The following is a 21,660-nucleotide window of genomic DNA, read 5'->3' on the forward strand; positions in this document are numbered from 1 at the left end:
TACCTACATGCATAAATGTACAAAATATGTACAATTGAATAAGAAAAAATATTTACCCAAACCAATTAAGTAATTCATTGTATTGTAGGAAATAAAGTATATAAGAAAAGAGTGGTGTTAATGGCTGCAAAATGTGAGACTGATGCCAAGTCAAAAAGCCAAGAGGCAAAATAAAATGAGTAATGTAAAGTAGTTATACTTGAGGCAAAGCTTCAGCACACACACTGCCAAAAAATGTTTGGCTATGATAAACTGATTGAACTACAGACATTGTTTTATACAACGCTGGAGGGAAGCTACAACTTTGTCTTGTCTTTTATTTTCCTCATCACAAAGTAGGTTTTACATCACATTCAGCTAGACAGTTACCATCTAAAGTGTTGCAGAGCTGTATCTATGCGGCCCCGTACTACAAAGCACTCACCCCACCTCTGATATGTGGACAGCAGCAGGGGATCTGCAGGCAGTAAAGCTCCAGCCTTCTGAGCTTGTATGCAGAGCTCAGAGATAAGTTGGTGAAGTTCACAGAGATAAAACTGAGGAATGATAAACAGAGCAACTCACACAGAGCATTGTAGAACTGACAAGTGCAAAGATAAACCTTCGTATGCAATAAAATAATTTCCATAGCGTATGATACTGTATATATTTTGCAGTAGGTGCTTTATTTCAGGATTTAAGTACTAACCATTGCCCTGTTTGCATTACGGGTGCTTGTAGGAATTTGATTTAAAAGTCACATAGACTTTATAGCTTTTGATATTTTTTCTTAAGATGTGAATTCAAAGTTTAAATTCAATCCAATAAAATAATATCCCAGATTTCAGGAAGATCCAGGTGGCCAAGCAGATGGATCAGAAAACACTGAGGCTGCTGTCTGTGAAAGAAAATAACGACAGATACAATAAATAAATAATAAATGACAGCGAATTCTACACTTCAGTTTGATTCCAAATTGGGGCAAGGCTGATCTCTAATATGTTTGTTGTCCCTATAACCAACACATTACCAGCTATTATTCATTGTATAATCACAACTAGCCTCCTACCAACCTGAGTCAGTTGTATGAATTGGAAAATATGCTTATCCGCTATCTTGCAGAGTTGCATTAATACCACTAAGTATCACACCAGTGTAACTGTCCGTTTTACACATGGTACGTTTCAGAATATTTCTATGCTGGGAGCAGTTTCCAGGCAACCAGATAAGACTCCAGGAAGTAACTGGTCCCTGCCAAGTAATAGTTTGGCATCCGTAAAACAGCAGACTGTCATTTTTATGGATGAAACAACAAAATAAATGCAATGTTAATGGTGCTGTTAGGCAGATTTTGTACAACGCTTAATATGTATGGTACAGACGTGAGAGTGTGTTTTCATCAATATTCCCATCCCATCATCAATGCTTAGCAAGAAAGGCATTTTTCCCAACATTTTCTTTGATACTAGGTGAGGCGATTAAGCAAGCCTTAAAAAAATAGCAAGTGAGAAAAAGAAGGCGAAATGGATTTGGCTTAAAGAAATAGATAAAAGGCTGAAATGTCTAGATTCATTCAGTCTAAGCTTCAGTAGAAAGAGACACAGACTAAACATGAATAATTCCAGGATCACTTTGTCTTGAATGGAGAAATGATTGTAACGATATCCACATAGGCCTACAGTTAATCTGTGTGATATATATATATATATATATATATATATATATATATATATATATATATATCACACAGATTAACTGTATATATATATATATATATATATATATATATAGTTTGTGTCTGAGGTCTAATTTATAAAAGCAGTTAAAAAAACACTTTTGGATCGTGACTATTTTCTGTCAGTGGAGAGGTACTTGAATTCATCTTACACCGCTGCTGCCGTCACACAAGAAGGAAAGTAGGGAAACACTTTAGATACACAGTGAAGGTAAATAAATGCAAGAAACAAGATTATAGAGAAAACGGCCTCTGAACAAGAGTGTAAGCACAGCAGGATACAGCTGCTGCTCCCCTCCTCTGACAGGTAACAGCTGTCATGTATTTGCACCTCCCTACTGATTGGAGCTTTTTTCTCCTTGCGATCTCCTCCCATACACAGTATCTATGCAGTGGCAGACAGAGAGGCAAACCGAAATGCCAGTCATCAATATTTTAAAGCACACACTTGGCATAAAATCCAACGTATAACTTGATGCATCTGTGTGTGTATGGGGGGGGGGGGATGTATCCGTGTGCGTGCGTGCATTAGTCGGTAGGACAGGTACTTCAAGGGAAGCCCATATGCATATAGCCTACCTCTGATGCACGGACACATGAATAAGTAAGTCAGGTTTGTGGTCTCAAAGAAACACAGGGTGTAGAAGTGGGAGCTTTCTAAAGCTGATACAGCCAATGGAGCGAGGCTGGGATAAATAAGTAAACAGTGTAGATGTACTTAAGACCAACAGTGGTGCAGAGACGTCATGATGAAAGCTCTCAGGAAAGCTGTATAATATGTGAAGTATCTGGGATTCCATCGATTACAAAGCGAGCCTCCTCCGAGGACCCTGGGAAGTCTTTAAGTTGTTTGCTTTTGGATGTTTTTGAGGTTGTTAAGAACAACACACACACCCGCCTACTTGTTTATTTTACAGTATGTGTGTGGATTGTATTTGACATTGCTCTTAATGAAATAAATAACAGTAAATCTGTAATTTATTCAATCTGCACCAATTCTGTCGCTACTAGTTTCGCTAAGCGATCACTGCTGCTGGTGTTGTCTCTGTTTTGGGAATTCCCAGGAAATGACCTGTCACTCAAACACTGTGGTGGGGGGACTGTGACCTCCTCTGCCTCTTTGGATCCAGTTTGTTTTCTTTGTTCAGCCTACAGTTGCAAAAACACACTTGGGTTGATTCTAAACAAACCTGAAACATAAAATGAATCGATTCCAGGGCAGAAATGAAGATCAAAAGTTTGAATAACGCCTTCATAAACTGGGGCACAGCACAGAATGAATCACAGTTTAGGCTAAATAACAGCTCTGAATATATGTTTTTAACGATATCATAACAATTTTTTCTGTTTCTCCCCGTTTGCCCCCTTCCCTCTCTTTCTCTTTCCGGAATGCATCATGGGACATTTTCATCTCTCAGCTTTCCCAGGTGGGTGAAAACACACACTCCACCCCATCAATTAGAAGACAACCATCTACTTTTGTCTAAGGGACTGCGGTTTTCATAGTCATGCATCTTAGCGTTACATGGACTATCATGCTCAATAATTCATCTGGAGTCTGATCAAAGTTGAGATCAGAGGAAATGTAGCCTCAGAGCTTTGCTGGCAACATAAGAGTATAGCTTTGTTAACGACGGCAACAACAACAGGAAATGCCATTTAATCTGTACTTTTATATAAAAAATATGCAGAATATGATGAAAACTATCTGAATTTACTTCATCAAAGTATAGAATCCATCCAGTCTGCGCGCTGATGGTATCATCAAACATCCCCAGAGAACAGGCAAATACGCAGAAACGTCCTTTAAATGTAAAAATCCCTTGCAGTTCCTTTGAACATAGGCTAATTAGTGGTTGGTCATTTGCAGGCTTGTGCTCTTGTGTCCCTGCTTTGTTTTCACTCACTCAGCACTGTTACTCAACAACAAATGGAGAAAATGAAAAAAATCGGCTGTAAATTTGTAATCCAACTTATGATTTAAACATGATCCACAGTATGAATTATTCAGGGTTACGCACAGCCGATCCGTTGGGTTTGGGGCCGGACTAGAGTTGTTTTAGCTTTGATTTCTCTTGCTCTCGGGTTCCTTCCTCTGGACATGGTGCTCCTGCACACGATTCCTTGTGTGTTTTTATTTCCATATCTGTGTATAAGGAAAGGCTAGCGATCTGCTGAGCTATAGATAATAAAACCATGGTCTTTAGGGGAACACAGTCAGGATCGCTCAGATTAATAATACAAGCTTTTTTCTCCAGTAAGTGCAGGGTTGTGATGCTTCAAGTGAGGCACAACATTCAGGTTTAGGTAACCTCTCAGAAAGAAGATGACAGAAAGCGTAAGGGGACTGAGCAGTCCATTAGCCCACGGCTTCAAATAGAATAAGATGTTTCACAAAACTATGTGAAAGGATGCTTGAACCCATTTCTGGGCAGCAGGAGAGGAAAATATTAGAGCAGATTGGTTAGACTTGACTGTGCCAGGCTGGAGTCAAGCCATCCTCATGCCATAATGTCAAATTCAAAGTCTTTGTTTGTGACGCGAGAGGAAGATAAAGAGCTCTTCTTGAACTGTATCACCAGTCTGTTTATTTAAACCTTTATTCTATAACTATAGGCTACTCCTGAGGTAACAACTGCTGACGTCTTTGTTGCAGGTCTAGCTGTTTACTTAAGCAAAAAGTAGGAATGAATATGAAGACTTACAAAACTCACAGTAAAAAAATTACTTCAATGCCCAAATGTTATAAGCAGGCCGGAAACACAGAACAAGTCGAGCATTGCAGTTTTAATATGGCTGCAGATGCATCCATTGTGCTAACTAAAGGTCACTTGTGTGATAAATTAGATTCGATGTTACTGTGAGACACCTACAGACTTGTTTGTAGACCTAATCTCTACACTGAACATCTGATTTCTGCCTCAAAGATCTTCAATCTAACTGTGGGAGGTAACACCAATAAATCACTGGCAACTATTTGTTGTACTATGAGTACTATTGTGAAGGTTAGTTCAGAAAAGTAGACATGTAAACAAACACTCTCAGGTGGATCACTAATCAAATATTTAGTTCCCAGCAAAAAACAAACTGACTAATGTCTCTGTATATTACTGTATTATTATAAAGTGCATCATCAAGCTAGTGTATTGTTAGAACTTGAATGTGATCAAACTCAGCTTAAACTACACTATCTGGGGACTTCAATTATTGCTGTGGTAATGGGTTCATTAAAAGTACAACTTGACAAAAAGGCATGGATGAAAGGGAGACTTGATCTTGAAAAAGTTGAATTCATTTAAATCAAGATTTAGTTTAGATTACAATATACGCAATACAAGATACAACATGAATCTGTGTGTAAGAGCAGCCTATTAGTGATATGAATGAAAGCTGCAGAACATTGACTGAATGGACCTTTTAAGGTGATATTGTTTGTAGTTTATCTGTGAAAATTATTTTTGCATGATTGTCTTTCATGAGACAAATGTGATACAATTGACAATCGCATGACTACAATGTAATTAAGCATTAATCCAAATCAGGTGTCAAAGTGAACATTGAATTCCACCAGTTTTTTGGCACAGATTGGAAACTGCATAGCTAGACTAGTGAGCCTATTACCGGATGTGCAGTCTTAACACATATCTCAGCTGTCAGCCACATTACAGCAGGATGCCACCATGCTTGTTCCAGTTTTGTTGCAACACCAGAACGACTCTTGGAAGGTGGAATTGCCCTTCAGTCATTTCTTGTTGAATGTGATTCCTGAGGCTGTATGAAGAGAAGGCAGCCGGGCTCCACACGTGGCCGCTGGCTCTGCGTGGAGCCTGTTTACAGGAGCCCAGATGGGACATATCAAACACTGACAGGTTGAGCACTGTGCTGTCCTGCTGCTGTGTATTCTTGTCTGCTTTGTTCCGATTACGGTCTTTGATGTAGTTGACATTAATGGGGCCTGTCAATTGCTCAACCTTAACCTCTAAGCCATAAGGGATTTAATTGTGCTGAATCTCGTATCAACAGTCTTACAGCCACAATCTATAGTAGGCTATCTTAGTAAAAAATTAAGCTGTGCCGACAAAATGTATTAGTTTTGCTCTTATCCTCTTAACAAGCACTTTCTATTAGAGGGCTACAGGGTCGATGGTTAGGATTTGCTCTGTAATCCCAAACAACTCCAAAAAAACATTGATTTAAAAAAACATTTACATAAAAAGTTGCTGCTTTATCTAACCGTCTCTTTTTTATTGTTTTTCTAGTAGGATTGCAGTCCAAGCACGGTTAGAGTATTAGGCCATATATATTACCAGAAGTCCTACAGTTATCATTTAAACTTCATAACAGAGCTCATGTCCTGTTTGTATTGTCATCCCGGTTGATGCAGGACTTGTCGGAGGACCGCCATTCTCCGCCACTGCTCACAGTCAACGGGCCGGGTGAGGAGAAGCTGTCTCGCAGCAAGAGTGCCGAAGTGGAGCTGACAGTGGAGAAGGAGAGGGTCAAGAAGATGTTGTCTGAAGGGTAATGACAATGTTTTTCTGCTTTTTTCTTTTTTTACTAGAGCAGGAAGTTTATATCTCATGGGTCAATTCACATTCATTAATGATCGGAACATTTGGTCAGCCTCTGATTGGATCTCATTGTAGACATAGGCTACAGTTAAAGACAAGTCTACATGTTATTTTAGCTGCGTGTTGCACATATGTCCATACTGCTGGTATGCATTCATGCTTCGAACATTACAATTCAATCCAATACAATGATGATATACTTAAAAGGCAGATGCTATTGTTTAACGATTGTAGTTTTGTTTCACCCTCAAATATAGCAATAGCACAAGCTTGTGCTCTGACCCCTCAACTGTATATGTAGTGGATCACTGTTAATAGTATGATTGAAATGTTTTCATCTCAAGGGCCATTGCTCTTACAGCACACTGCTGTTTTGTAAAAAGATATACCTGTACAACGTACTACTTGTTAAATGAGTTATAAGGCATCCAAAGATGTCCCTGATGGTGACATCAGGAGACACAGAAATTCTTCATTGCAAATTGGAGTAATGGCTTTGTGTTGCTTGGGTAGGTTACAGTCAGCCAGGAACAGGTGAAATATACTTAGTACGACAAGAAAACAAACAAGCAGGAACTGAAACAGCATAGGTAGGTTTATAGAAATACATTTTGGGAGATATCCCGGCCAAACAAGGTCTATTCATGTGTGGCCAGAGTGTAGAGAGATGGAAAAACCTGACGTGCTGTGGTTTCTCAGGATTATAGATATTTGGAGCTTGACTGTTAGTTGTCAGTGTCCCTTTCTTTTCTGTGTAAGAAAAATCTCTATTTCACTTCTTTAGAAATATAACAGCTTTTGGAAAAAAGCAGCAATGACTCATTCAAAACAACACTTTACCACAAAGCAAAAGTGTTGGCCTTCTGGAAACCACACTTCAGACTGAGAGTTTAGCAGCTCATAATTTTCGTCTCAATGGTGCTCATTATTGATCAATTCAACCTTCCATCTGAGACCAGCAAGCAGAAAAAACACTCATACTCGGCTGCATTACATCCTATTATCCCAATCATTTTATTGTCGGCCTATGATTGTTGTAAGCCCATGCTGGCTTTATTCTCCTGTTGCTAAGGTGAGTAGTTTTATGGTTGCCAAGCTCTTAGTCGTCATGGCAAAGACTCCCTTTTCTCATCATGTGAAAGCTCCCTGGCTTATTAGATATCCCAAATGAATCCTGACCTTTACTGTAACACAAGACCTGATGTAGCTTTCCCCAGGTGTTAATAATGGACAACACATCACCCGCACTGGTTTATATTTTCCATAAGGTCACATTAATCCTCCACTGTTAAAGGTGCTTACTGCTTTCTTCTGATAGGGTATGAATGGAATTGTCTAAAAAAAACATATTAGGGAACATTTTCATGTCATAACCAAAGCTAAAGAAAAAAACTAAATCCAGGACAACTAAAATATTTAGATAATATAAAAAATACAATAGAGAGGAGTTTATTTCAAAATTATAATTTTGTCATATTGTCATCCACTTCTCATCTCTTCAAAACATTAAAATACATGAACTTATGGCTTCTTAAAATCAAATAAATGTCCATGAAATGTCTCAAAACAGATGTTGAGGTATACTTTTCTCTTTCTCGCCTGCATTTTCCTCGCCAGTAATGCACTCAACCAGGACTCATTTTAGCTGAACTAATCACTATTAACCTAATTATCACCTGGCTCTTAGTCGGCAGTTACTCTTAACTCTAGCTGTTTTAGCCTCTTCCAACTCATTGTTTCAAAGCCCTGCGACTCATCACTATACCTGCTCGGCACCAAACGCTCATTAACTCCTAACTGCCATTTTGTGTCTTATTGTGCCTTCCTCTTCAGGTCCATGTGTGAGCTGAACCTTGAGGCAGAACTCTTCACCCTGCAGGACAGTAACGCTAAACTGGTGGCCGCGCTGGAGGAGGCCAACAGCAGCGTGGAGACGTGGAAGAAGCAGCTTGATGAATATCAGGAGGAGACGGATCGCCTCAGAGACCAGGTGACGACGGGGTGGACAAATGAAACACCTCCATAAAACAATATGAGCTGCAGCTAATTACAATGTACTGGCAGCATACTGTTTCCCTTGTAATCTGTTTAACCCATTGTTGGGTTGGTTTTGTCAGTTAGATAGTAGCGCGAAGCATCTGTGTTGTCGCTATGGTTACCTGTACGGTTGAAATTGCTGTCACTTGGGTATGAGGTTTCTAGCTTTTGGTCTTTTGTCCTATCAGCACTGAGGGTGTACAATTATGTTATTATCCGTAGAGATGAGATTGCATTTCTTCTACCAATGTAGAAGAATATAACTATTGACTGAAGATTTTCAGTTTTATAGATAGGCTAAATAGTTTTAACAAACACAGGCAGAAACAAGTTTTCTGTTGTCTTGGGTATAGGTTTGTGTGCCAAAGTTTTTACTGTACTTTTAAGGGTACCGACTGAGAACCTATTCACGTAAAATTGATTGGTGACCAATTTCAGTAGCCTACCTGACAGCACATTTTGGGGTGAGAGGAGAGAGCGAGACCAGGAGAGCAACGGAGCGATAGTAAATCATCCCTGCAGCTTGTTCAATGTAACAGTCAGGTTAATGGTGAGCTGAAAGTGCTCCCAAATGTGGTTATACATCTCTTTTTATATTACACTTTTTGTTGATGGAGAGTGAGTGAAGTAGGAAAAATTAACCGTTAGATAGGCTACTGGTTCTGGTATTGAATAGGCCAACTCTAGTTTTGGGGTAGACTGGTTTAGTAGGAGGTCAACACGTCAGTTTCTAAAGCATCATAAGGAAATTAAAATAAATCCAAAGTGGCAAGAAAATACTTTCTAGCTCTTAAAAAATAAATGCCCTGGAGCTGCTTTCAGCTACAGAGAGATAACAGTGTTATTGTATTGGATCATGTTGTGTTTTGCTGTTTCATGACATTATCCCTGCTCCATGTAACTTCCACAGGGGAGTATTGCAAATATGGTGATATTCAATCTTTAGATGCAAACACCTATCTATCGTTATTAGTAAGTTAAACTGAAGATGACATCTTGCACAGAACAGGCTAGATCCACCTCATTAAACCTGGATAGACTTCTTGTTCCATTCTATCGTGCTGAGCTTTCATATCAGTGCTGCTGCACTTTGTGGGTGCCCAATTAGAACCTTTACAAATAACAAGTCACCCACTGCACTATTTTGTCTATTTATCTACATCAGTTTCACTAAAAACATATCAAAATCATATATTTTCCCTATTGATGATGTTAATAAAAGTATGATGCAGCTTATCATTAAGATCAAGACTTCAAACCTGTATGAGTCCGCAAGTGCTTTAAAATGATAGATGAAGTTGAGAGAACCCGCTCTTTAGATAAATCAAAGCAGAATGTCCAATGACGTCATTTTGTCACCTCTCAGATACTTACTGGTTATTATGATACTTCTTTTCCTTTTAATAAATCTATGTGACGACAACACTAAAATCCACACATGGTCTTAGTCTCTTCAAATCCATTTTTCATTCAGCCCCACCTCTCTGGTATATTTGTGTTGACAGGCTCCTGCGATAATCGCTGGGCCAGAACACAGACATTTCATCTTTAATTTAGAGAGAGAGAGTCAAGCTTAACAAAGGCTTCCTCATGCGACAGAATCAAGCACTGCTCCAATCGGTGTGCAAGAAAACTGGCCTTTTATTTTTAGCCGACGTTGTGACTTAATCTTCAGTCGAGGTGAAGGTGCTCACCCCAAACCCTCCACCCAAAATACACATGCACACACACACACACACACACACACACACACACACACACACACACACACACACACACACACACACACACACACACACACACACACACACACACACACACTCTGCTGCAAAGTCAACCAGGTGGCTGAAAGTGGAGCAGGCCTCCAGGGTTTGGCAATGGGGTAGTGAGACAGTTTTTTTTGGAGGGAACGGACACCCTATACTGGCCAACCACCCCCCCCCCCCCCCCCCCCCCCCCCCCCCCCTCTCTCTCTCTCTCTCTCTCTCTCTCTCTCTCTCTCTCTCTCTCTCTCTCTCTCTCTCTCTCTCTCTCTCTCTCTCTCTCTCTCTCTCTCTCTCTCTCTCTGCCCCAGTTAGAATATGAAGATACATCACCATAGGAGCAGAAGGAGAGCTTGCCTGGCTTTTTCTCCTTCGTCACACTCTCGGCATCAGCCATGTTTGTGTTCATCCTCGGCAGAAATGCTTGATGCTTCTGTATTGACTTTGACCCTTGCTCGGTTTAAACGAGCACAAGCTGCGCATCAAGTGTGATACTTGGGTCATATATCGTATTTGGCTGTAGGATATTTGCGCTTTGCCTACTATTATATAAATCAACCACACATGAAAGGAATAGATGCCTCACTATAAACAGTAAGGGCTGCAACTAATGCTAATTTTCACTAGGGGAATAATCTTCTGATTATTTTACACCACTTAAACCACTTCTCTAAGCCCTCTGTGATTTGCTTGTGATTTCCGACAAACATTCCAAAATCTGATGATATTTACTTTACTTAATTGAAACGATGAATCTATTATCAAAATGTTCGCAGATCCACAATGTTGCAAACTCTCTTACTGTAGGCAAATTTAGATTGATGGTATAGTTTATCATCATATCACCAAATCCTACTTACTTTCTGCATGGACAAACCAGTACACACACCTGCTCAGGACACTGATAGGATCTAATGTGAAATTTAAGAAGGATGAAAACACATTTTGGCAAAAATCGGAGTGTTTGGAACATAGGCTTTTAAGTTTAATGTTTTAACACTTGTTTTTTAAGCGACTACACTAGTTTTAACTGCTGTAAATTCAAGGTGACAATACAATAGACATCCCAGAAAAACATGTATTCCTAATTTGACTAGAGAATATAGTGAATTATTGAGAAGCTGAGGCTCATTATTCTAACAGTGAATGATTTTAACTCTCTTTTTTTCCTTTTTGTATCTGCATTGAAATCTTATTCAGCTCACTGCTCCTAGACATGATATGAATATATATATTTATATATATTTATATATACCCGTAACACCCTTGGATTTTTCAATCTCCAGTGAATTTATTAAGATCAATATTGGGAGCATTCATTTAGAAGGAAATCAGAGTTTTCGCAGGCTCTTCGTGTATATTTGTGTGGAGCTCAAAGACATGAAACCTCTGGGGAACACACTGGCTGTCACATACAGAGTGAACAGGAAAGGGTTGGGTCCTCTGGGATGGTGGGGACACCACTAACCCCTCCAACTCTCTGCAGTTTTCTGAAGCGTGGCTTGGAAGGCGTGTGACGTAGCATAGTGTGAAAAATCAAAAGAGACACTTTGAAATTGCCTGTGAAAATGCGGGGGGGAAATGCTAAAAGGAGGGAAATGGAAATGTTGGCATAGAAGCAGGAAACCCCCTTTCCACTCTCACACATTTACATCTCCTGCAATCGGCTAGCTAAAATGTGAGCAATACGCAAAACAAAAAGGCATTGTGATTATTCCCAGATTTCCCACAATAAAATAACCAATCTGAGTGGGCCAAAGCATCTTTATTTAAATTCCCATTTGTTGCTCCACAAAAACATTTCTATTATTTATTTCATGTACTGTATATCTCAGATTTCGTATAGATCATAAATTGTCAGTGCAAGGACACAGCAGCATCTTTTTAAAGATTGCAACAAAATATTGTAAGTGACTGATCTGCCAGTTATTTTATCAAATTATTTTTCTATAAAATTGCAGGAAACTGTCCATCACAATTTCTCAAAGCCCAAGGCAACATTCTCAAATTGCTTGTTTTGTCAAAACCTATAGATTGTCAGAATACAATCAAAGACTGAGAGGAGAAGCACATTTTAAAGGCAGTAAAAGGTGAGGATCAGAGTTAAGCGACGATTAAACACTTATTTTAGGATTATTCTAGTAATTGTGAGTAACCGCGTGTGTAAGATTGGCAAACAAATGTTTCACTTGTCAAATGTGATCACATCTCACGTCAGCTTTCATCTTCAGCAGTGGGGAGTGCACACTGTGATGCACAAGCAAATTTGATCCATTTAATCCAATTAATGCAGCGCTCAGAATACCCAGACTGTCATCATGTAAACCTTTGTATCTAATTATCTTAATGGGAGGTAGTATTTAATTGCATACTGCATACTGTGCAGAGGTCAGTGGGGCCAATGTCAGAATCAGAAGACATGAAACAATATGAGGCATACCAGTTTTTAATCAGCGCACAGCTTGTTATTCTCAAATCTTGTTACTTCACACTGAGTAAACACTTGGGACACAATTAGATTCTCCTCTAAATATGATTACTTCCCGAGCGTGCAAAAAAATGTGTATTGTTTTTCTTTTGTTGTAAGCAAGGCCCAGTGGGGATTGAACCTCGTACCATTGCACTGTCCTTGCACTGTGAGCTACAAAGGCCTGAAAGATTACTAACTAGATATTCAGTGAACCACAAACTTAAAATCACATCATGTTCCGACTTCAAAGGCTGAAAAGCTTGCCCTTGTTTAGTCAAACTGTCACTCAACAGCTTTGGCTTGTTCCGTTGATATGTTGAACACAGAAGTGGGTCAGATTGGTAAAAGTATAGTTTCCATGATCTTCCGTGAGTTTGCAATCCCTCCAGCAATAAAACAAAAGAGATGCTTGAAAACTCTGACCACTGGCAGTAAAGCTTCTTTCCACAGCGGCATTGCAGTAGTGTGTTTGTGTTTGTGTGTGGGGGGAGGATAATTGAAGAAAATGGCTTTGATTTATTTGTAGATTTCACACTAGAGTGCTACATAATGGGAGCTACTAAAGACACTCAGGGATCTGATTATAACTGTGGAAATCGCTGTGTGTGTATATGCCCCTCTGATGATGACAATTGATGGAAATTAGTCAAAATGACACACATGGTTTTTATGTGCGTTTGTGTGTGTGCAGCTATATCACTGTATTTTTACATTGTTGTCCTCATGTTAAAACCGTTTAATTATATTTTTACTCATTTCTGGAGTTGAAGTGTCATGTGGTGTGCTCTGGCTTCAGTAAATCGCACCATACATTAGGTTTATACAACACCTTTGTTGGATAACCGCTAACATTAGATCCCAGTGCATCTATCGTCTCATCGCAATGAAGCGATGTGGCTTTAGGGATGGGGATGAAGTTCTGTTAGTCAGTCAGTTGGTCCAGGCTGAAATCTTTCTGCACCTCTTTGATGTATACATTTACCACAATGACAAAATGTATGATATTCCCATCAACTTACATGAGCTGCTAGCATGGTTATTATTTTTGTTATATTGTAAAAATGTATTTGAGTACAATGAAAAGTGCCAAAACATTAGTTTTGTGTGTGTGTGTGTGTGTGTGTGTGTGTGTGTGTGTGTGTGTGTGTGTGTGTGTGTGTGTGTGTGTGTGTGTGTGTGTGTGTGTGTGTGTGTGTGTGTGTGTGTGTGTGTGTGTGTGTGTGTGTGTGTGTGTGTGTGTGTGTGTGTGTGTGTGTGTGTGTGTGTGTGTGTGTGTGTGTGTGTGTGTGTGTGTGTGTGTGTGTGTGTGTGTGTGTGTGTGTGTGTGTGTGTGGCAGGTTGCAGAGCTTGAGACCCAGCTAGGGCATCCTGCTGCTGTCCAGACATGTAGAGAGGAGCTGAGAACATCAGTGGAGGAGCTGGAAGCCCTGCTCAGTGCCAAAGACCAGGCAAGACAGCAGTTCCCTTGCTGCACTGCACACTGTCTAAATCCATTTGCCTTGCTAAAGGGATGGGACCTAAGAGACCTCAGTGTGGAAAGCCAGCCTAGAATACACAAGCACATAATATGTTGCCAGTAATCAATCGGATAGGTTTGTTTTTGAGTTTGTGAAAACGGTGCCTCATTCTCCATCTGAAATTCATTAAGACTTAGAGAAAAAACCCTGGAAACATTTAACTGTTTACTTATTAAATGCATAGAGCAGCGAGCTGGAAATGTGCAGTTAACCAGTTTGAGTATATGTTTTCTGCACCATCTATAAGACTTTTAATGAGTTCTTTCTGGTTCAATAAACTTGTTTTTTTCTTGACCAAAACGTAATTATAAAATGCCACAGCCTCGCAAAACATATCAAAATGAATGCAGCAGAAGTCCAGATCTGGCACGTATGTGAAATCAGGACTTTCTAACTCACCTTCACAACTGTTATGCAACATTTCTTTAATATGATTTTGTTTTGCATAACCTTGTGAATATTATGTGTGTGTGAGCCAAGTCGGTGTCCATCAAATGTATGCAGGGCACGCTCAGCCAAAAAAAAACGTTTTCCCAGGATAAATTAAATGGCTATTAAAGTGAAATATTCCTTGAAGGCAGTTTTCTGCTTCCTCCAGCCTCATTAACATAATCACATTGGTCCCGTCACCAAACAAGTTCTACTTTTGCGAACAAGATTCTTTCAAGGTCACAGTGGTACGCTTTCCCCCTTTAGAGCTGAATCCTCCCCCAGAAACATCAAGGTGTCCCAAATCTTATCACTAACTTAATGATAAATGACTCTGCCTCTTTTTAGAACAACATGAAGTATTTTGGTGTGAATCAAGAGCAGATGTGCCATGTTCTGATAAACAGGTAGGGTGAGTTTGGGTGCTTGCCAACGAGGAGTTGTGACAGTTTTAAAATGACTGTGTTTTCAGGAAATCAACAATCTACAGAGTAAGAAAACCGATGTGGGCGAGCTAGAGAAGGAGAGAGAGGAGGCCATACAGAGACTTCAGGTAAGCTGACAGCTACTGTGTGTGATGTTGTTTCTCTCTCTTCTGTAAAACCTTCACAAAGTGCTCAGACCGACTCTACCACAAACTGCTTTGCACTGCTTTACAAGGGGGGCCTCTTGTTGGGAAGTGGCACATATCTCATTCAGGCTTGAAGGTTAAAGAATGTCTTTTAAGTGACAGGTCAATATATACTGTACCCAAAATGTCTCACCAACCTTTTCAATGTTACATAACCTATTACAGCTTGTTCTATAGAAAATGAGGAAAACTACAACAGGGACAAAGAGGAAGAGACATTATTTTATTTCGTTTTGCCACTGATGCTTGTGATACAGCTCCCCAATTTGCATCAGTTCAGTCTATAAAATATTTTTCTATTCAAGTGTTATTCTAGTTCCGGCTGTTTTACTGATCAGGTATTTGTTAACAGGTGTGTTTATGGCACATTTCAATGATTCTTTACACTAATTCATCTCAATTTATCTGTTACTAGAATTATTTCATCAAACTACCCAAGTGTTTGAATAATTGAAACTGAGTCAGGCCTTCTTGGAAGCAGGTGAATTTACTTGCAAACAGCATGCAAGGGTCAAACAACATGTATCACAAATAAGCTTACATGATTGAATACATCGAATGAACAGTGTACAGAGATTATATGCAAGAGAAGTTGGTGTGTGCGCAAACACTCGGTTTGTGTGTCCAGCCCGTTTTGCTGGCGAAAGCAGAAACATTTTAATTAGGCAGGTATTCCCAGAAATTCATCTCAGCTGGTGTTATCCTTCATACAATGTCTGATAACAGAATATGGGGAGTGAAACTACTGTGCACATGAATGCGTCATACCTCTGTATTGTGCCAAAATCTTATTAGGCTTCAAGGCTAAACAACAAACTTGTAGCAAAACTGGGACAAAGTTCAACAGCCAGAAAGCATGTATTGTGCATTAAAATATTATACAATAAAGCAAATTAAATTCTGTTAACATTCCACCCTTTTTATAATATTTAATGCAACTTTTTGCAACACTTCAAAGCAAAAGGGCAAAGCATATGAGTAAATATATTTCAGTCAAGCAGAATAATATCAAGTACATCAACATCACAGTTGTGAAAATGCAAGTTTGTGTACCGGTGCAATATCGTTTATGTACAGTTTCAGAGAGGACAGTTTTTTGCAGAAGCCAGGGAACAGGAACCTAGGTCGTCTTGATGGTCTACAAGTCCCTTTGTGGCATTTTGACGCAAAGTGTCCTTCATATCACAGTCACTGGGGGAATGGTTATGTAGGATATTACCATAACCGATTCAGATTGTTCCTCAGTGTCCAATTGTCCTTATTGAAGAATGGTCAGCTTCGTCTTCTCCTTGCATCTGAAACAGAATGAATTTGAGCAGTAACATGTTCTCAAAAGAAATGCTCATCATTCTGCCAGGGTTGTTTCTAAAATATCATCCTATCCATTTTGCTTGCTCTAGATGTCACAATTAACGCACAACAACATTTTAGGATAGGTTTGATTTCATTCTTCCACATGGTTGTCTGTGTTTGGGCAGCATTCAAGCACACACAGGCAGGCAGGCCCTCCCTTTTCTGAATGGGACTGAATCACACACACACATTTTTGTGCTCTCTCCTTTTCTCCTTTTCACAGAGACTGAGTCTCAGTTAGACACACATGTATTTCATTCATCACATACAGTTTGTGGCAAATAGGTTGCTCTTTCGTCCTTTCTCTCATAACAGCATAACAATTGTATGCACACTTACTAAACCTTTTATATCTCCCTTCCCCTACATACTTTTTCTTTCTTTATAACATCCATAAACAATCAGTTCCAAACAATCTTTTTCCTCTTACACTTTCAACAACATTCTCTTATTCATCTCTTTGGCCACCACCTTTCTCTTTACTGTTCACGATGGGGGCTTGGATCAAATGTAAAGTCAGATATTTGATCATATGTAAGAGGGGCAGTTGCTTACAAGTAATTTAATTTTTTTTTAATGTAAAATCTAATCAATTTAACAGGGTGAACACCCCTATTCCCTCCAATTGATTAACAAAATTCACCAATTTAAAACTAGAACACCCTATGTGATGTATTCTAAACAAAACAAATAAGTCTACTCTGCAGTTGTAGACTATTGACAAACATAACAAAACAAAACAAATAAACAACCTGTCATAGACTAACTCCCTGGAGCAGTACTATATCCCCAGGCTAAGTAACAACAAGCAGCCAGATATCAATTTGTTTCCATAAAACCTTCCCGAATTACAAAGAACTCTCAGTTTAATGGAACAAACTATATCTGTCAGAATAAAGGGACCACCCTCGACCCCACACTAATGATCATCTAATTACGTACGTGAGACTTTTGTTTTTGACAGTGTAAATTCTCAAACACCAAAGGCTGAGATAGGTTTGTCTCTAGTGCATCTCCCCAAACACTACAGGTTGAGATAGGTTTGTCTCTAGTGCATCTCCCCAAACACTACAGGTTGAAATATTTTTCTCTTTAGTGCATTTTCCCAAACACTACGATCAGTTATTCTCCCTTACGGTAAAACCATGAGAAATACTGCTTCATAAACTAGTTTATCTACCTAATACATAAAACAAAGGAACTACCATAATTCCTGGACAAAACAAAATCAGCTGTTTATATTCACCTGATTTCAAGAAAGCCTCGACTCGCTCAGGCTCTGGATTCCGTCACCCCTCCTCCGTCCAAGTAGAGTCTGCAGACAGCCTCTTTTGTAGCTCTGTTTACTGGAGGTCTTTTGTCGAGAGATCTTGGACTCCCCCGTGCACGGTGCAGGCTCTTCTTGTCCAGAGAAGAGGATGTTGGATCCGGCAACTCGAAGGACCATTTGTTACTAGAATTATTTCATCAAACTACCCAAGTGTTTGAATAATTGAAACTGAGTCAGGCCTTCTTGGAAGCAGGTGAATTTACTTGCAAACAGCATGCAAGGGTCAAACAACATGTATCACAAATAAGCTTACATGATTGAATACATCGAATGAACAGTGTACAGAGATTATATGCAAGAGAAGTTGGTGTGTGCGCAAACACTCGGTTTGTGTGTCCAGCCCGTTTTGCTGGCGAAAGCAGAAACATTTTAATTAGGCAGGTATTCCCAGAAATTCATCTCAGCTGGTGTTATCCTTCATACAATGTCTGATAACAGAATATGGGGAGTGAAACTACTGTGCACATGAATGCGTCATACCTCTGTATTGTGCCAAAATCTTATTAGGCTTCAAGGCTAAACAACAAACTTGTAGCAAAACTGGGACAAAGTTCAACAGCCAGAAAGCATGTATTGTGCATTAAAATATTATACAATAAAGCAAATTAAATTCTGTTAACATTATCTCATCACGTTATGGTCTCAGTTGGTTTGATGTGTGTAAATTAGAAGTTGCCTCATAGTAAGAAACACAAACGTCTTAGGGTTGCACAGTGCTGCCAGGCTTACATCCTGTTCTCCTTTGTCCAAACCAAACAAGACTACACTAATGATACCTGTAAAAGAGACAGCACGGTTCAGACCTACTGCAGACAATCAGTCCTGGAGAACTGAGGACTTCAAGGAGATAACAACTTGAACTGAATCTCCATGTTAATGCAGGAGATTAAACTAGATGCATTTGCATAATCTTTATGTTTTTTGTCATTTTAAGAAGTGGCGTCAGTGGTAAATTATGGATATTCACATAGGCCTTTGCTGCCCTCGTGTTCATTTCGTAATCTATTCATCGGTGCAGTTGGCATAAAAATGGCCTTGTAAGGGCTCAAATTGCACATTTAAATGTGCAGTTTAATCTGTTCAAAGCAAATAAGCCTGTCATCAGTCAGCAGCAGACACAACATGTAAAACTGTACACACATTTTAGATAAAGCTGAACCGGTGCTTGTTGCTGCTGTTATTTCTCAGTTTGAAAAGGCAATTCTAGTCTTTGTTACTGAATACAACTGTACTGTAATCATCTTGAAATTGAAATGCACAGAAAGTCACAAATAAATAGGCAAAGCACAAATGCTTTATTGTCAGCCCTCTATAACATTTATTGTCAGAGCAGATCTACTGAGGTAGTACAAATAACAGCAGAAAATTGTGTACTCCAGGCTTACATTGATGGCATTTGACCAGAGTGATTTTTCTACTCTGCAGAGGTGATTCCACAAAACGTTAAACAGCTGTGGTTGCCCATGCTATTGTTAAAAAGAAAATACAATTTTGTACGACGAACCCATGCAGAAACGATCCATAAATAAATTCAGATGAGAGAAAACTGTATTAACAGCATTTAATGCGTCGGCAGGATTTGGAGAGACGAAACGGCGAGTTGGAGGATCGGGTGCAGAGCGCTGAGAAGACACTGGCCTCCAGCCGGGAGGAGCGGGAGCAAGCCGGGGCTGAGGTTCAGCGAGTCATCCAGCATCTGGATGTGAAGATCTGCGACCTCAACGAACTGAGACAGAGTCTGGCAAAACTCATTGACAAATAGCCACAGCAGGAGATGGGCTGCATCTCCACAGTCAGCTCCATCCACGTGGCCTTGATCGGTGTGTCAGCATAGCACAAATCAAAGCAACATGCAGGTGTTTACCTTCATGGATCAGTATCAGAAACTTCTCAAAGGTGCTATGTGCAAAATAAAATAATGTAAACTGCACGTCATTGTCACATTAATATTGCAACCTTGTTATGATAATCATAAACAGTTGACAGTATGGCCTACTTGGCTACTACTGCTTGTTTTTTTTCCATATCATAGTTTCCAGCACCTCAACCCCCTCATGAGGATAAAGTGATTTTTACTCTAGGTTTTTACTCCTTTCACCATCTGAAAATTCTGGAAAGCTTTCGACCCATTTGCTCTAGAATAACTGCACCCTCCCCCGCTTTTTGTTGCCATAGCAATCCTGGGCATATTGTCAATCTGACCCAGTGGTTTTGTCAGTTGTCACTGAAGTCTCAATTGGTTATAGTAGTTTATACTTATTTCACAAATTGACTAGGGGTACTGATTTATTCATAGCAAATGGTACACAAAGCACTTTTTGAAAAGCCCAAACGGATTTTAAAGCTCACTATTATATTTTGCAAAAGAAGACATTTCCAACACGTATCAAAATATTTTCTACGTTACTGTAATTTATTATTGTGTGATACATCTTTCTTTTCAATTCAAAACAGAGTGAGTAATCCACTCGTTTTAGTACATTTGCTTTCTGCAGTAAAACAAGGGAAAATCAAGGCAAAACGGCCTCAAAGTGTTCAATAAAAAGCCTGTGGTGCTCAGTTTTGCTTCAGAGCTGGAGGTCTCAATCATTCAACTGTCTGGACGGTATAACTGCAGTCCTGTAACTGCTGGAGATGGTTGGATAAAGGGTTTAATGGACTATTACATTTTAACACCTATACGAAACATAAATGTTTATCATAATTCTTGATATTTGGTTCATATAAAGAACAAAGAGATTTTTTTTTTGCATGCAGTTTGACTGAAGACTTATGCAATATTAAACGAAAAGCTTAAGGCCTGCACATAATAACAGTGCTGTATGAGTACCGCTTTTAGATATGCTTTTTTCCCCACAATGTTATTCTATCTCAGAAGTCACTGCGAGTAAGAAAGTCAAATGTCTGATTTTACACAATAGCAACTTTGAATTCATTTTGCTGTCATCCTTCCGTCAATACTGTGGAGATGCACCCAGTAGGTGTTAGATCAGGGTAAGGGCACATAGAGGCAAAGACCCTGGATGAAGTCAGCAGCAGCAGCAGCAGCAGCAGGTACTGGCTTAGCACCTGCCAGAACAGCAACAAACTCAAAGATGCAACAACCTGCTCGATCATTCTTTTCCTGTGAGGATTGCCAGCATACGACCGTGTCTTTTCAGTGTTTTACGAGGGCTGCTCGTTGACACCACTTATTCTATTATTCATGTTGGTCGATTGGGTTGCTAACAGTCAGGATGGGACATCAACAATGGCTACCGGCCAGATTGTTGCGGAAATCTGAGCTTTGGCTGTTCGGTTTGTCCTCTCCGCCATGTAGACTACTTTAACAGGTGGATCAGCGTGTAAAGGAAAGGTCCTGACAGGGACAGAGATGCTGCTTCCCCACACTGATGTTGCTGAGTTGAACCTGCGTTTGCACTTGATTATGTTTGTGCCATGTTTGATTTTGTTTACATTTTTGTCAGTGTTTGCAAAATGATCCAGTTCTACTCTATGTATTTTTTCTGTGTCGCTCAACACTATAATTTATCATGAGAGTGATAATATCCCTAGAGAGAGGCTCAGCCGCAGAGCATACATCACTATATGAGAGCACTGCATGGGCGCTGCAGAAGCCCCTGTACTTGCCAAGGAATGTGAAGCTGTGTGTGTGTGTGTGCGCGTGTGCGCGCAAGACCTAGCAGTGTGCAACCCGAGACTACTCGAGTTCAAAACAACTGCAGTATAGTTTTAGTAAGTGGGTCTTAATTGACTTGCCTGTCGGCTTTGTGTGTGAACGTCTGATGCACAATATCCATCGATCTTAGCTTCTCGCCCCTTGATGAGGTATTGATTTCTCCATG

At 39.7% G+C, this 21,660-nt stretch overlaps 1 protein-coding gene across 3 annotated transcripts in view; it reads left to right on the forward strand.

Annotated features, from left to right (window-relative positions):
- Positions 1-21,421, forward strand: part of LOC307254197 (homer protein homolog 3-like) — a 44,708-nt gene extending 23,287 nt beyond the window's left edge. For all 3 annotated transcript variants that reach the window (XM_080032483.1, XM_080032482.1, XM_080032481.1), the window contains 5 exons: positions 6,099-6,235; positions 8,119-8,275; positions 13,893-14,003; positions 14,974-15,054; positions 19,392-21,421. In XM_080032483.1, the coding sequence (XP_079888609.1) occupies positions 6,099-6,235; positions 8,119-8,275; positions 13,893-14,003; positions 14,974-15,054; positions 19,392-19,577 (672 nt within the window). In that variant the 3' untranslated portion in view covers positions 19,578-21,421. The remainder of the gene's footprint in view (positions 1-6,098; positions 6,236-8,118; positions 8,276-13,892; positions 14,004-14,973; positions 15,055-19,391) is intronic.
- The last annotated feature ends 239 nt before the right edge of the window (positions 21,422-21,660 follow it).

This window comes from Ammodytes marinus (assembly GCF_949987685.1).
Source record: "Ammodytes marinus genome assembly, chromosome: 8".
NCBI lineage: Eukaryota > Metazoa > Chordata > Actinopteri > Uranoscopiformes > Ammodytidae > Ammodytes > Ammodytes marinus.